This window comes from Somniosus microcephalus, chromosome 6, assembly GCF_052327205.1.
Source record: "Somniosus microcephalus isolate GS21.2 chromosome 6, FLI_Smic_1.0, whole genome shotgun sequence".
Classification (NCBI taxonomy): Eukaryota; Metazoa; Chordata; class Chondrichthyes; order Squaliformes; family Somniosidae; genus Somniosus; species Somniosus microcephalus.
Genome location: NC_140992.1, coordinates 243168349 through 243180584, shown reverse-complemented (window position 1 = coordinate 243180584; position 12236 = coordinate 243168349). Strand labels below are relative to the sequence as shown.

The 12236-nt window shown below is 42.4% G+C and overlaps 1 protein-coding gene across 2 annotated transcripts in view; it reads right to left on the bottom strand.

Annotated features, from left to right (window-relative positions):
• The window catches only part of drc4 (dynein regulatory complex subunit 4), a 40343-nt gene extending 29392 nt beyond the window's left edge, over nucleotides 1-10951 (bottom strand). Inside the window, exons 1-6 of one of the 2 annotated variants that reach the window (XM_085991670.1) lie at nucleotides 10719-10951; nucleotides 7708-7800; nucleotides 7042-7239; nucleotides 1973-2179; nucleotides 840-894; nucleotides 75-280 (exon numbers count right to left, since the gene is read on the bottom strand). In XM_085991670.1, coding sequence (XP_085847796.1) covers nucleotides 75-280; nucleotides 840-894; nucleotides 1973-2179; nucleotides 7042-7239; nucleotides 7708-7800; nucleotides 10719-10721 — 762 coding nt within the window. In that variant the 5' untranslated portion in view covers nucleotides 10722-10951. Of the gene's footprint in view, nucleotides 1-74; nucleotides 281-839; nucleotides 895-1972; nucleotides 2180-7041; nucleotides 7240-7707; nucleotides 7801-10197; nucleotides 10320-10718 lie in introns of those variants that run through there. The other variant, XM_085991671.1, reaches the window with a different exon arrangement.
• Between the last annotated feature and the right edge of the window lie 1285 nt (nucleotides 10952-12236).

Genomic DNA, 12236 nt, shown 5'->3' with positions numbered 1-12236 from the left:
ACAGTTGTGATTTTACTTGCACCCATGTACTATAATCTACAGCATTTCTGCTTAATAACATGGAACAACCTAACCTTTAATGAGTTAATGAGTGCAAGGTTGTTAAGAGTAATGTCATTGTAGTAATTTTTGATATCACTGAAGGCTTTTTCATGGTTTTTCATCAATGCGTTGATCTGACCATTCTTTCTTTCTTCAATTTCATGAATTTCGGTTTTTCTTCTCAATTCCATCTCTTCACGCAGCACGTCCATCTTCTTCTGATACTTGACTTCAATATCTGAGTGTGGTGAAGGGACAGTTAGAAAGATTTACTCACAGAAAGTGAAATAAATCAATCACTGCATAATCCAGAACGAAACGAAACAAAATGAAACATGAGCTAGTTCATTCACTTTAGAGATTGTATAATTCAGTTAATAAATGTCACTTCAAGACTTGACTATAGGGCTCGAAATTCCTAGGGTGGGGGAGCGTAAGAATTGGGCGGATCCCTCACAGGGTGTCAGGAATTTGCCATGGATCAGAGGTGATAAATTTCCTTAGAATGCCAGCACTGAGTCACTCCTGTTCCTAACAACTCCACAGGTCTCTTATTCCATGGCATACAATACTCTACAATGTGTTATTACAATCGATTTTTGGCTATTGCTGATATGTTCTATTGTCTTTTGCCTTAGCAGCTTTTAATTATAGTAACATAATTCCTTCTCTTTCATTGGCAATTAAAGACTCATACCCAAGTTCTTCAAATATTGTATTTTGGGGGAATCAGAGTTGCTAGATGTAATAATAAGTTTTCATTTTAAGATTTTCCTACAGAAAAAAGCCAGACTCACCTTCTGTTTGTTTCTCAAAGTCATTCCACAATCTTGTAATCTCTGCATCGTTTTTCTGTTAGTGAATATGAAAAAATCTTAATTAAAAACTTATCAGAGCTCTGATGCAGGGTCTACACTTACTGATGGACTTGCTGTGGGATTCCAGCATTTTCTCTTTTTATTTCAGATTTCCAGTTTTCTCATTTTATCTGTAAATTAACAACAGTGTAAACACCTGGCAGTTCATCTTACAGAGGCCTGTTCGTGTCAAAAAGCAACATTTTGGAGAAACAATTCCATGTAGTTACCTTCATTTGAGCTGTCTGCATTTAATAACTTGTTGTGGTACAACATACTGGAGTATTGTTAAAATTAACTATGAAACATATCAGCCCCTGCAGTTTATTGAAGGAACGGTACTTCGCGCAGAAAATTCAAAATAAGGGGGAGTAACCTTTTTTCCCCCCACAATTCAAACATAGTAACAGAGTAATGTTTTGGGTAGAAGACCATTGGTCCATTGTGGCTACTTGTCCAAATCTCTCATCGGTTTCCTTACTGTGATTCTAGAACTAATAGTTCTGAATCTTATTTACTAACAGGAATTCATCCAGTCCTTCTTTAAACCTGCTTGTGGTATTCTGTTCTACCACCCCGCTGGTAATGTATTCCACATTTCCTTCAACATCCAATTGAATGTTGCCTAAACTTGAATTTTCTTTTGACACCCTTAATTTTAAACTGGGTCCCTAGTTCTTGAATCCTCTGCTCAACAAAAGAACTTTCCTGAATCTAATTTCTCAATAAACACCAAAATTTGAAGGCCTCAAAGTTAGACACCTTGGACAATATTTTGCCCTCCAAGTCAGTTAGAAAAATCAAAAACAACAGTGACCCCAATATTGTCCCCTATAGAACTCAATGTCAAGTAGCTTCCACTCTGATACCTCTCACACAGCAATCCAGCCTAATACTTTGCCATCTATCCACTAGCACACACTTTGTGAATTAGGCTGTTATGTAGGACAGTGTCAAATGCCTTTCTGAAATCGAGGTAGAGAATATCCACTACTTCACCCCTAATTTAAAGTTAAAGTAGTAGTAGCACCTTGTATTAAGCTGACTTCATCTTTGTCCCTACTGAGACGTACCAGTTTCAGGGTTTTCACCATGTTTTCATTGGAGAGCTCTTGTTCCTTCAGTTCCATCTTTAAGTTTTTTGTATCATTTAGTATATCGTGCCCCTGGTCACTATGTTCCTTTTGCTCCAGTTTCATGGCCACTGTATTCTCTGCCTTCAACTCAGCGAGGTTATTCTGGTGTTCATACAATAGGTGTTTGACTTTCTGCTTGTAGACCTGTGGAAAGAAGAATAAACCAACATAAGGGAACGAGAAAATAATTTGCAATTAAAAAAAAAAATCCTACTTACTAGAAATACTTTCTTCCTCATGAACCCCCAATATTTCTCAGTCAGTAGTGGATTTTTCCCCCAGTTCTGATGAATTTCCTGGGGCATAAATAAAAAGCAGTACTGATAGTGCCCAACATCCCTCTTGCTTTTGGAATGTGTGAGACAGGAATGCAAGATATAGGAAAAATTTAAATTTCTAATAAACTCTTTGCTTTTAGTCTATTAAATCTCCCACTATCTCTGAAAATTCACCCATGCAATATAAACTACTTATATTAAAAACTTGTTTCTTATTATGAAAATGTTCTAGAAAACAAAATGCAACTGGGGCCCTTTACCACCACTGCCCAACTAGTGACTGATTTATTTATTTTCACAAGAATGAGCATTGTACGTGGGATATGTGGAACAGATGCTCAGTGACTATTGATTTGCTGAACTTGTAAGAGATTTGCAACAACCAAAGATAGATAAATTAATGCAAACTGAAGAGAGGGTGGCTCTATGGGGTCTTATACCTTTTGATAGTCTCAAAGTGCAATCTTTCCAATTGTGTTTCAATTGAAGGAATTTCAGTAAAGGTGATTGGGCAGTGAAAACACTATGCCCTAGATTTTCAGTGTGCCGTGAGGCGGGCTTTTAGGCGTGCGGGGGGCTAAAATCCCGAATTCGGGGGTCCCGACACCATCCTGCCCAAAACCCGCCTCCACGTAAGTTTCAAAGGAGGCGGGTACCCGCCCCGCACTGGGACTCGCCGACCCAAGGCGGGAAGGGATTAGTGCCAATTAACTGCCTGTTAACAGGCAGTTTTTAGCCTGATCCCTATTTTGAGGGGTGTCGTGTGGGATTCCTGACGGCTCCAAACCACGCCAGGTTAGAGCAGGCGAGCCATCGGGTTGAAGGACTTGGAGGGGTCGCGATGTCGGTGTTCAGGTGAGTGATGGGTGCATGAGTGCAAAGGTAAGTGTGTTTGGTGTGTCTAAAGTGTGTAAAGAAGTTTAAGTTACCTGTACTTACCTTAACAGCCTTTCTTCCTCTAGGCTTCGGGAGTCCATCACTCAGCCAGCACTGAAAGCTGAATGGCTGCGATCTGTCAAAAGTGACAGCCTTCAGCTTTCAGTGCCGGTGAGAGTTCTAACTGAGTCTGCGTAGAAGGACTCAGGTTAGAAGTCAGACTGTCAGTGTTTGACAGCTGTGAAACGCTGATATTTCATCTGTCAAAATCTCTTGACAGATGAAATTTCAGTCTGTGACGTCACCTGTTGCCGGGTAGCCCTTAATTGGCCTGCTGAGCCCGCTGGGCGGGCTCAACAAGGTCAATCAAGGGAAAATCGCGTGGATTGGCCGGACGTCGATGGAGGCGGGACTAAAACCCGAAAGTTGTAGTCCCGCCTCCTTCCCGACTGCTGAATGAAAATCCAGCCCTATGGGTAGAGTTAAGGAACAGCAATGGATGCAAGACTCTGTTATTAGCTGTTTACAGACCGGATAATAGTGATGTATAGATATGGAGATCGTGGAAGCATGTAGCAAAAACAATGCAGTTATAATGAGAGATTTTAATTTTATATAGACTGGGAGATGCAGAACATCTCAAACAGTAGGCAATGAATTTCTAGAATGTATTTGGGACAGTTTTCTAGAATAACCTATTTTAGAACCGACAAGGGAACAGACCATACTGGATTTAATGATGAGTAATGAACCCGAATCAGTTAACAATCTGACAGTAAGGGAGCATCTTGCAAGTAGTGACCGTCATATGATTGAATTTGATATTTGGTTTGAGAGGGAGAACAGAGAGTCACAAACCAAGGTTTTCAATTTAAGTATGGCAAACTTCAAAGAATGAGAAATAAATTGGCCACACTAAACTGGGCTGAATTGTTAATGGGTAAACCTAAAGACAAACAGTGGGAAGTATTCAAAGACGTATTTGGCATGATACAAAACCAGGACATAACTCGAAGGCAAAGGCTCCAATTGTGTAGTTCAGCAACCATAGTCAACAAAATGAGGTAAGAGACCGTATCAAGCTAAAATAAAAGGCTTACATAAATGGAAGGAAAAGTGGAAATCCAGAGGAACAGGGGAACTATAAAAAGCAACAAAGGGATACAAAGAAAGTAAGAAGAGGTTCAAAAATGGAATTTGAAAATAAAAAACTTGCAAGGAACGTCAAAGTTTTTATAAATATATTAAGAGAAAGAGAGTGGTGAATGGGAATATGGGCCCATTAAAGAGATGTAAGTGAGACTATAATGGATAATAAGGAAATGGCAGAATTGTTAAATGGGTACAGTACCTTGTATAATTTTCACAGTGGAGGAAGAGGACAAATTACTAACGGTACAAGGGTACCTAAAAATAAGTCAAGGGGAGGAACTCAGTGGATTTAATATAAGTAAACAAAATGGTAATGGAGAAAATAATATGACTTAAGATAGACAAATCTCCAGGAAGGTTGGTTTCCACTCCAGGGTATTAAAAGAAATATGTGAGAAAATTGCAGATGTATTGGTCATCATTTTTCAATGGTCTTGAGATTCAGGAAATATGCCTTTGGACTTGAAAATTGTAAATGCCACTCCATTATTTAAGGAAGGAAGGAAGGGAGGGAGAAACCAGGTAACTATAGACCTGTCAGTTTAACATCAATTCTGCGAAGTTACTGGAATCTATCATCAGAGACAGAGTGACTAGGCACTTGGACAAGTATCAGCTGATCAACGAGAATCAGCGTGGATTTGTGATGGATAGGTCATGTCTGATGAATCTAGTTCATAACCTTGTGACATGGATTGGTAATTGGTTGGGAGATAGGATACAGAGGGTAAGGATAAAGGGAACATTCTCTGATTTGCAGGATGTGATAAATTGTGTTCCCCAAGGATCTGGACCGAGGCCTCAGCTTTTCACCATATACATTATTGACTTGGATGAAGGAATAGAGAGTTGTATATTCAAGTTTGCAGATGACACTCAGTTAGGAGGCACAGTAAGGTGTGTAGATGGGAGCAGGAAGTTACAAAGGGACACAGACCAACTTAGTGAGTGAACAAAACTATAGCAGATGGAGTTCAATGTGGGGAAGTGTGAGGTCATCCACTTTCGATCTGAGAAAGTCTAATTGGAATCTTTTTTCAATGGTGAGACACACAGGTACAAAAAGTAATCAAAACAGCTAATGGAACGCTAGCCTTTATTTTAAGAGAGCTGGAATTCAAAAGTGAGGAAGTGATACTTCAGTTGTACAGAGCCCATCTCAAATACTGTGTTCAGTGTTGGGCACCGAACCTCATAGTGGCTTTGGAAGGGGTACAGTGCAGATTCACCATAATGATACCAGGGTTTAAACAGGTTGCATAAACTTGGCTAGTATTTCCTTGAGTTTAGAGGGTTGAGGGTGATTTAATTGAGGTGCTTAAAATGATAAAGGGGAATTGATAGGGTAGATAATCTATTTACTCTGGTGGGGGAACCCAGAACAAGAGGGCATAATCTTAAAATTAGAGCTAGGCCAATTAGAAGTGAAATCAGGAAACACTTTTTTTTTTACACAATTGGCAGTGGAAATCTGGATCTCACTACCCCAAAAGGCTATGGGTGCTTGGTCAATTGAAATTTTCAAGACTTGAGGTTGATAGATTTTTGTTGGGTAAGGGTATCAAGGGATATGGAACAAAAATGCGAGGTATTACATTTTGGTAGGAAGAATAGGGAGGTTACTTATTACTTGGAGGGTGTGAGTCTAGGTGGGGTAGAGGAACAAAGGGATCTCGGAATACAAATACACAAATCACTAAAAGTTGCGACACAGGTTAGCAAGGCCATAAAACAGCAAACCAAGCACTAGGGTTTATTTCTAGAGGTATAGAATTGAAAAGTAGGGAAGTTATGCTAAACCTGTATCGAACCTTGGTTAGACCACACTTGGAGTACTGCGTACAGTTTTGGTTGCCATATAATAAAAAGGATATGGGGCACTGGAGAGGGTGCAGAGAAGATTTACAAGGGTGATACCAGAAATGCGAGGGTATACATGTCAGGAAAGGATGAACAGGCTGTGTTTCTCTTCTCTAGAATAAAGGCTGAGGGGTGACCTAATAGAGATCTTTAAAATTATGAAAGGTTTTGATAGAGTGGATACAGAGAGAATGTTTCCACTTGTGGGGAAGAGCATAACTAGAGGCCATCAATATAAGTTAGTCACCAAGAAATCCAACAGGGAATTCAGAAGAAACTTCTTTACCCAAAGAGTGGTGAGACTGTGGAACTCGCTACCACAGGGAGTGGTTGAAGTGAATAGCATAGATGCATTTAAGGGGAGGCTAGACAAGCATATGAGGAAAAAGGGAATAAAGGGTTATGCTGATAGAGTTAGATGAGGAAAGACGGGAGGAGGCTCGTGTGGAGCATAAACGCCGGCATGGACTGGACTGGACAGTTTCGGTGCCGTATATCCTATGTAAAGGCAGGTAAATGGGGTTGAGGTACAGATCAGCCATGATCTAATTGAACAGCAGAACAGGTTTGCTCTTTTGGTTGAAACAATTTAACTGTAACTTAGCAAACTTCAAATAAAACTTAACAAATCAATTTAAGATTGTATTGACCGGGGTGATGATGCATTCCAGTCCCCGCGGCGCCCACCGATCACAGAAGGCCTCAAGTGTGCCGGCGGACAACTCGTGCTCCATCTCCAGGGCCACCCCGGGCGCGAAGCAGAACAGGTTTGAGGGGCTAATGGCCTACCTGTTCCTATGTGTTAATTTTCCAATGATCTTGCTGAATTAGGCCCGTTACCTTAATTTCCACCTGGTGTCGTTCCTCTGCATCCTCCATTTCTCGGTCTTTGTTCCTTAATTCTGACTTCCTCTCCTCTAGCTGGCGCTTTGTGATCTCCCAGAAAGTGTGGATTTTATCACGCTCAAGCTGAAAGTAGTTCCGTTCTTCTCGTTCTCTGTCGAGCTCTTCACGCAGCCGAACAATGTGTTCCTCCAACTGTGTATGATCAATAAAGAATAATTCGTTTTTCAGCTGAAACCCTTGAACCATTAAGTACTCTACAGATATGGAATCATACAGCACAGGAGGCCATTCGGTCCATTTTGCCTGTGCCGGCTCTTTGAAAGAGCTATCCAATTAGTCCCACTCCCTTGCTCTTTCCCCATAGGACTGCAAATTTTTCCTTTACAGGTATTTATCCAATTCCCTTTTGAAAGTTACTACTGAATCTGCTTCCACCAACCTTTCAGGCAGTGCATTCCAGATCATAACAACTCGCTGCATAAAAAATATCCTCATCTTCCCGCTTCTTTTTTTGCCAATTACCTTAAAATAAATTCAAAGCTCCTGTCCCTGGGTGGGCTCGAACCACCAACCTTTCGGTTAACAGCGAAAACGTGCTGACCGATTGCGCCACAGATATGGTTCATATATATTTACGTTCACATAACAAAAGAATTTTACCTGCTCCTTAGACATCGCTTCTGTAGAAAGGCCATCGATCACCGTTGGTGTTTTTGCTTTCTTGCCTGCTTTCCCTTTTTTCTTTTTGGGTGCCTGTTTAATGGAAAACTTTTGTTAGTATTACTTTTTTTGCTATAAGCAACTAAAGCTAACGAAACCTTTCGGTAAGATTGATAATGTTCACTTTAAGACCGAGAATATACTGTGCGTGCTCAGATCACCACTGATACTATTTAGTTTGAGCAGTTTTGCTTCATTTCATACTTCTGGCAGCAGATTGGCTAATGTAATATTGCCACCAAGAATCTTTTTAAATAACAGTGCTTATATATTTTTATTTACAAATAGAGATGCAAAGTCCCTTGCTCAACCAAGTTCATAATTTTCAATGTGCACAAGGAACTTCCCAGTTGCAGGCTGGCCCTGTTTTCTGATCAATCTGTGGTACAGTGACAGACACAATAGGCTCGCTTTTGCTTCTGTCCCTCTACCTGGAGATTAAGATGCTGGAGGAAGGGGGGAATTGACCGAGTTACAGTAACAATATCCCAACATTTTAAAGAGGAAATTTTTAAAAATTTCAGTAAGACTTTAGGTACATAAAAATGACATTAAATAAAAAGGCTGCTCCAAGATCTTGTCTTTATCAGAGACGCAAATAAATTAAAAGTCTAAGGGGAATTAAAACACAAGAAAATATTATGGTGTTAAAATATTTTTCTCATTAAAAACCCTGTAAATTCCAGCATTCAAAACTTTTAATATCCCAATACACATGTAAACTTCTAACCTTTATAGCATTTCCTTTATATAGTAATATTTTGTTAAGAATTGTATGGGGGAAAATTCGGTTGCTTTGTGCCTCCCTAAGAGGGCGCTAACGGGGCGCAAAGCAACTAGCGCCCGGGCACGGCACCGCCAACGCCTCCTGCAAAATTCAACGGAGGTTAGCGGCGGCGGTAACCGTTAGCGCCCTGCGGCGCTGCACCACTGGCAATGATGTCATCACTGAGCAAAGCGCCCCGCTCGCAATCTTTGGTAGTGTCCCCTGACTTACCGCTGGATATCTATGTCCGACGGGGTCAGGGGGGCCGACCTGCAGCCTGGGCGGCATTATTTAAAGGCAAGGTGCCGGGCGGCCATTTTTGTTGCTGGCCACCTGCCAGCACCTGCGCCCGCTGCCGTCCCAGGCCGCCCCCCTCCGCGGAGTGCCGGCTGTGCTCCATGAACCCGGCACTTCTCTTGAGTACCAGGCTCTTTTGCCGGCACTTCGATCCCAGTGGCCCAGCTGGGCCCGGGGTTGCGCTGCACAAGGCCCCTCCCCTTTAAGAAGGGGAGGAAGGCCTGCAATACTGCGGCGCGATGTGCCGCAGCGCCGCGATATTCCCTCGCAGCGCCCCAAGAGGGAGGCGAGGCGCTTCCAGTAGCGCCCTGCTTCCCTCTTGGGGCGCTACCATTTAAATTCGGCCACGGAGGGGCTAATTTTTTCGGGGCGCTAAAAGTAACGCCCCGGCGAAGTTAGCGTCCCCTTCAATTTTTCCCCCTATGTCTTTTAAAAAGAGGAATTTTATGTATTCATTCCTCCTGATGGTTTTCACTTTACATTTTACAGTAAGGATTGATACCCAAATACCATAACAAGTGCCATCTTAACTCTGTTGGTAGCAACTCTTTGCCAAAAAGTAGTGAGTTCAAGTCCTACTTTAAGGCTTGAGCTCATAATCTAGGCTGACAATGCTGTGGAGTACTGAGGGAATGCTGCATTGTCCTGGTATCATTCAACAGACATCACAAAAAACAGATTAAGTGGTCATTTATCAGATTGCTTTTTGTGGGAATCTTGCTGTGTGCAAAATGGCTGCCACGTTAACCTATATAGCAACATCACGTATAAAGTGTTTTGGAGTGTCCAGAAAGATGTGATCAAATGTAAATTCCTTCTTTCTTAACTCATTTAGTCAAAATTTCCCTCGCCCTATATATGTGACACTGAACCAGTGGGTACCAAATCTTGTCTGAGATATGAGGCTAAACCTTAGGAGGTGCAAAGTGGCAACTCTAGTGGGGATGCCTGGGGTATTTTGTTTCTTCAACGTTTTGATTTTAACCCCCTAATTTGCTAGATTGCTACAATTTTATTGAATCTCCCACCAGCATTGCCAAATTGATGTATGAGGTGAAATCATATTTTTGAAAACAAATACATTTCAGCAATTTAAAAATACATTAATAAGTTAAGCCTCTATTGCCTCTATTGTGGTGTTTCGGTGCACTTTTAACAATATGATAGTGAAATTACTCTTTTAATGAAAAACAGGAGAATGTTTTCTTAATAATTAACAACACAAAAAAATTGCATTAAGAAATTTCACATTTCAAAACACAACCCTTGTTAGTGAGTCATTAATTAAAGGGAAAATGGCTACTTTCTCCCCCTACATACTCTATTCACACATTTCCATTTTTTGTCAATTCTACATCTTTTGGCACCTTTTAAATACGACTGCATTTTCCAACTGACTTAATCTTGTAGGCTAAACGCGCAGCATGGTGTGGTACTGAGCAATACAGAAAAGGAAGGTCAAATCCCTTTTCTGTGTTGAGTCAGGCATTCTCAACTAGGGCAGCAGTTAGTACATGACGATCGCCCTTAGTTCCTGGGGCAGCAGGAACAGGCTGGATGGATGCCTCCTGTTGGAAAGTGTAGACGTGTGAGGACAGAATTCGCTGCAGAAGGCCTCCGATGCCTTCTTGGTGGAGGAGCCTGCTGACAATCACAGTCTGGGCGGATGAGTGAGTGAGACAGCAGAGGGCGACTGGCAGGCGTGTACAAGTGAAGCCAGGAATCAGTGCCTTCAGGAGGGAGAAGTGGGGGAGGCGGGGTGTAAATCTGCTGGCCCCCCACCTACACTTCCACAGGGCAGGCACTCCCTGGGCAGACTCCAGCACCGCCGAGGCGGTGCGCCTTTTATTTATATTGGCATGTATTAGCTCCACGCCGACAAACTCACCATCTTAGCGTTGCTGCGCAGGCCGTCTGTTTACCGACAGCACCATGGAAACATGGCGAGAGCTCGGCCACCAAACACCGCGAGACTCGGGGGGGGGGGTCACCCGCTCGACCGCCGTAACTTTGGCGGAAGAGTGGCGGAAGCCTCGGGGGGGGAACGGGGACGTGGAAAGCTTTCCACACCGTTTTCCTGGGACTTCCGCCAAAGTTCCGGCGGACACATCCCTCCCCTCGAAAATTCACCCCGAGAGTTCAAAGCACCGCGAGAGCCGTACGCCGCTGCCATAGCAACGGGTAAGCATCTCCCCGGCAACCGAGGCCGGCAGTGAAGCGTTAGGACCAATATCCAGGATTTGTGTCGGATTAACTAATATTCGTAGATATCAGCATATTTGCAAAAGAAAAATTGCAGCAATATTTGTAACCATCCCCATGGTAACTACTGCTTGGATCATATGGATTTATTTAAAAGGGAAACAGCTTATTTTTCTTTCAAACAGAGGGAGATTAGTAAAATATTTTCCAATATAGGGCTATGAATGCGAAAGGGAGATGGGTGTCTTACCATCAGAGTCAGATCTATGGTACTTTTAGTATGTAATACTACTGCACAATAGAGAGCATCCTGATGAACTGTATCACAGTGTGGTATGGCAGCTGTAGCTCCTATGACCGGAAAGCCCTGCAGCGGGTAGTCAAAACTGCCCAACGCATTACCGGCACCCGGCTACCGACCATAGAGAACATCTACCAGAAACGCTGTTTACGGAGGTCACTGACCATCATCAAAGACCCTACCCACCCCAGCCACAGTTTGTTCGCCCCCCTGCCATCTGGGAGACGCTACAGATGCATTCGCACCCGAACGACCAGATTTAGGAACAGCTTCTTTCCCAGGGCTGTCATCCTACTGAACTCTACAAATAAACTCTAAAGCCTGCACATCTGCCAATGCACTTTATTATGTTTATGTTTATGTATTACAAGCCAAATGAATGTTGAATGTTAAATGTCTTAATCAAAATGTACACTCTCGGGAGCCGCAAGCCTACATTTCGTTGTACTGCACTTGTGCACTAACAATGACAATAAAGTTGATTATTATTATTATTATTATTTTACTGTAAAACAGATCTGACACTTTGAATGAAAATCAGTCGTACGCCTTCATTGTTTCCTTGATGGACGAAACATATATCTAAAAAGAAAGTAAAGCAGGGTGACACTATAGCACGGCCTGTTGGAGGTTCAGCACCATATGCTGCACAAAGACCACATGCTGTTTACGACCATTGAGAGGTGTCAAAGGAAGAAAGCAGTCGCTCCCGCACTGGGAAGAAGGGAGGGGAAAACAGAGGGAAGATGATCCCGTGCGGCACTCGTGTCCCTCTCGCACCACAGGTACTACATGGCATGTGAAGACCATTAGACTTAGAAACAGTCAGAAAAATGGAGTCCCAAAGCCCCTTGCCCCAAAAGGAATCAAAACCATCTATAATTTACACCATGTCAATTTACA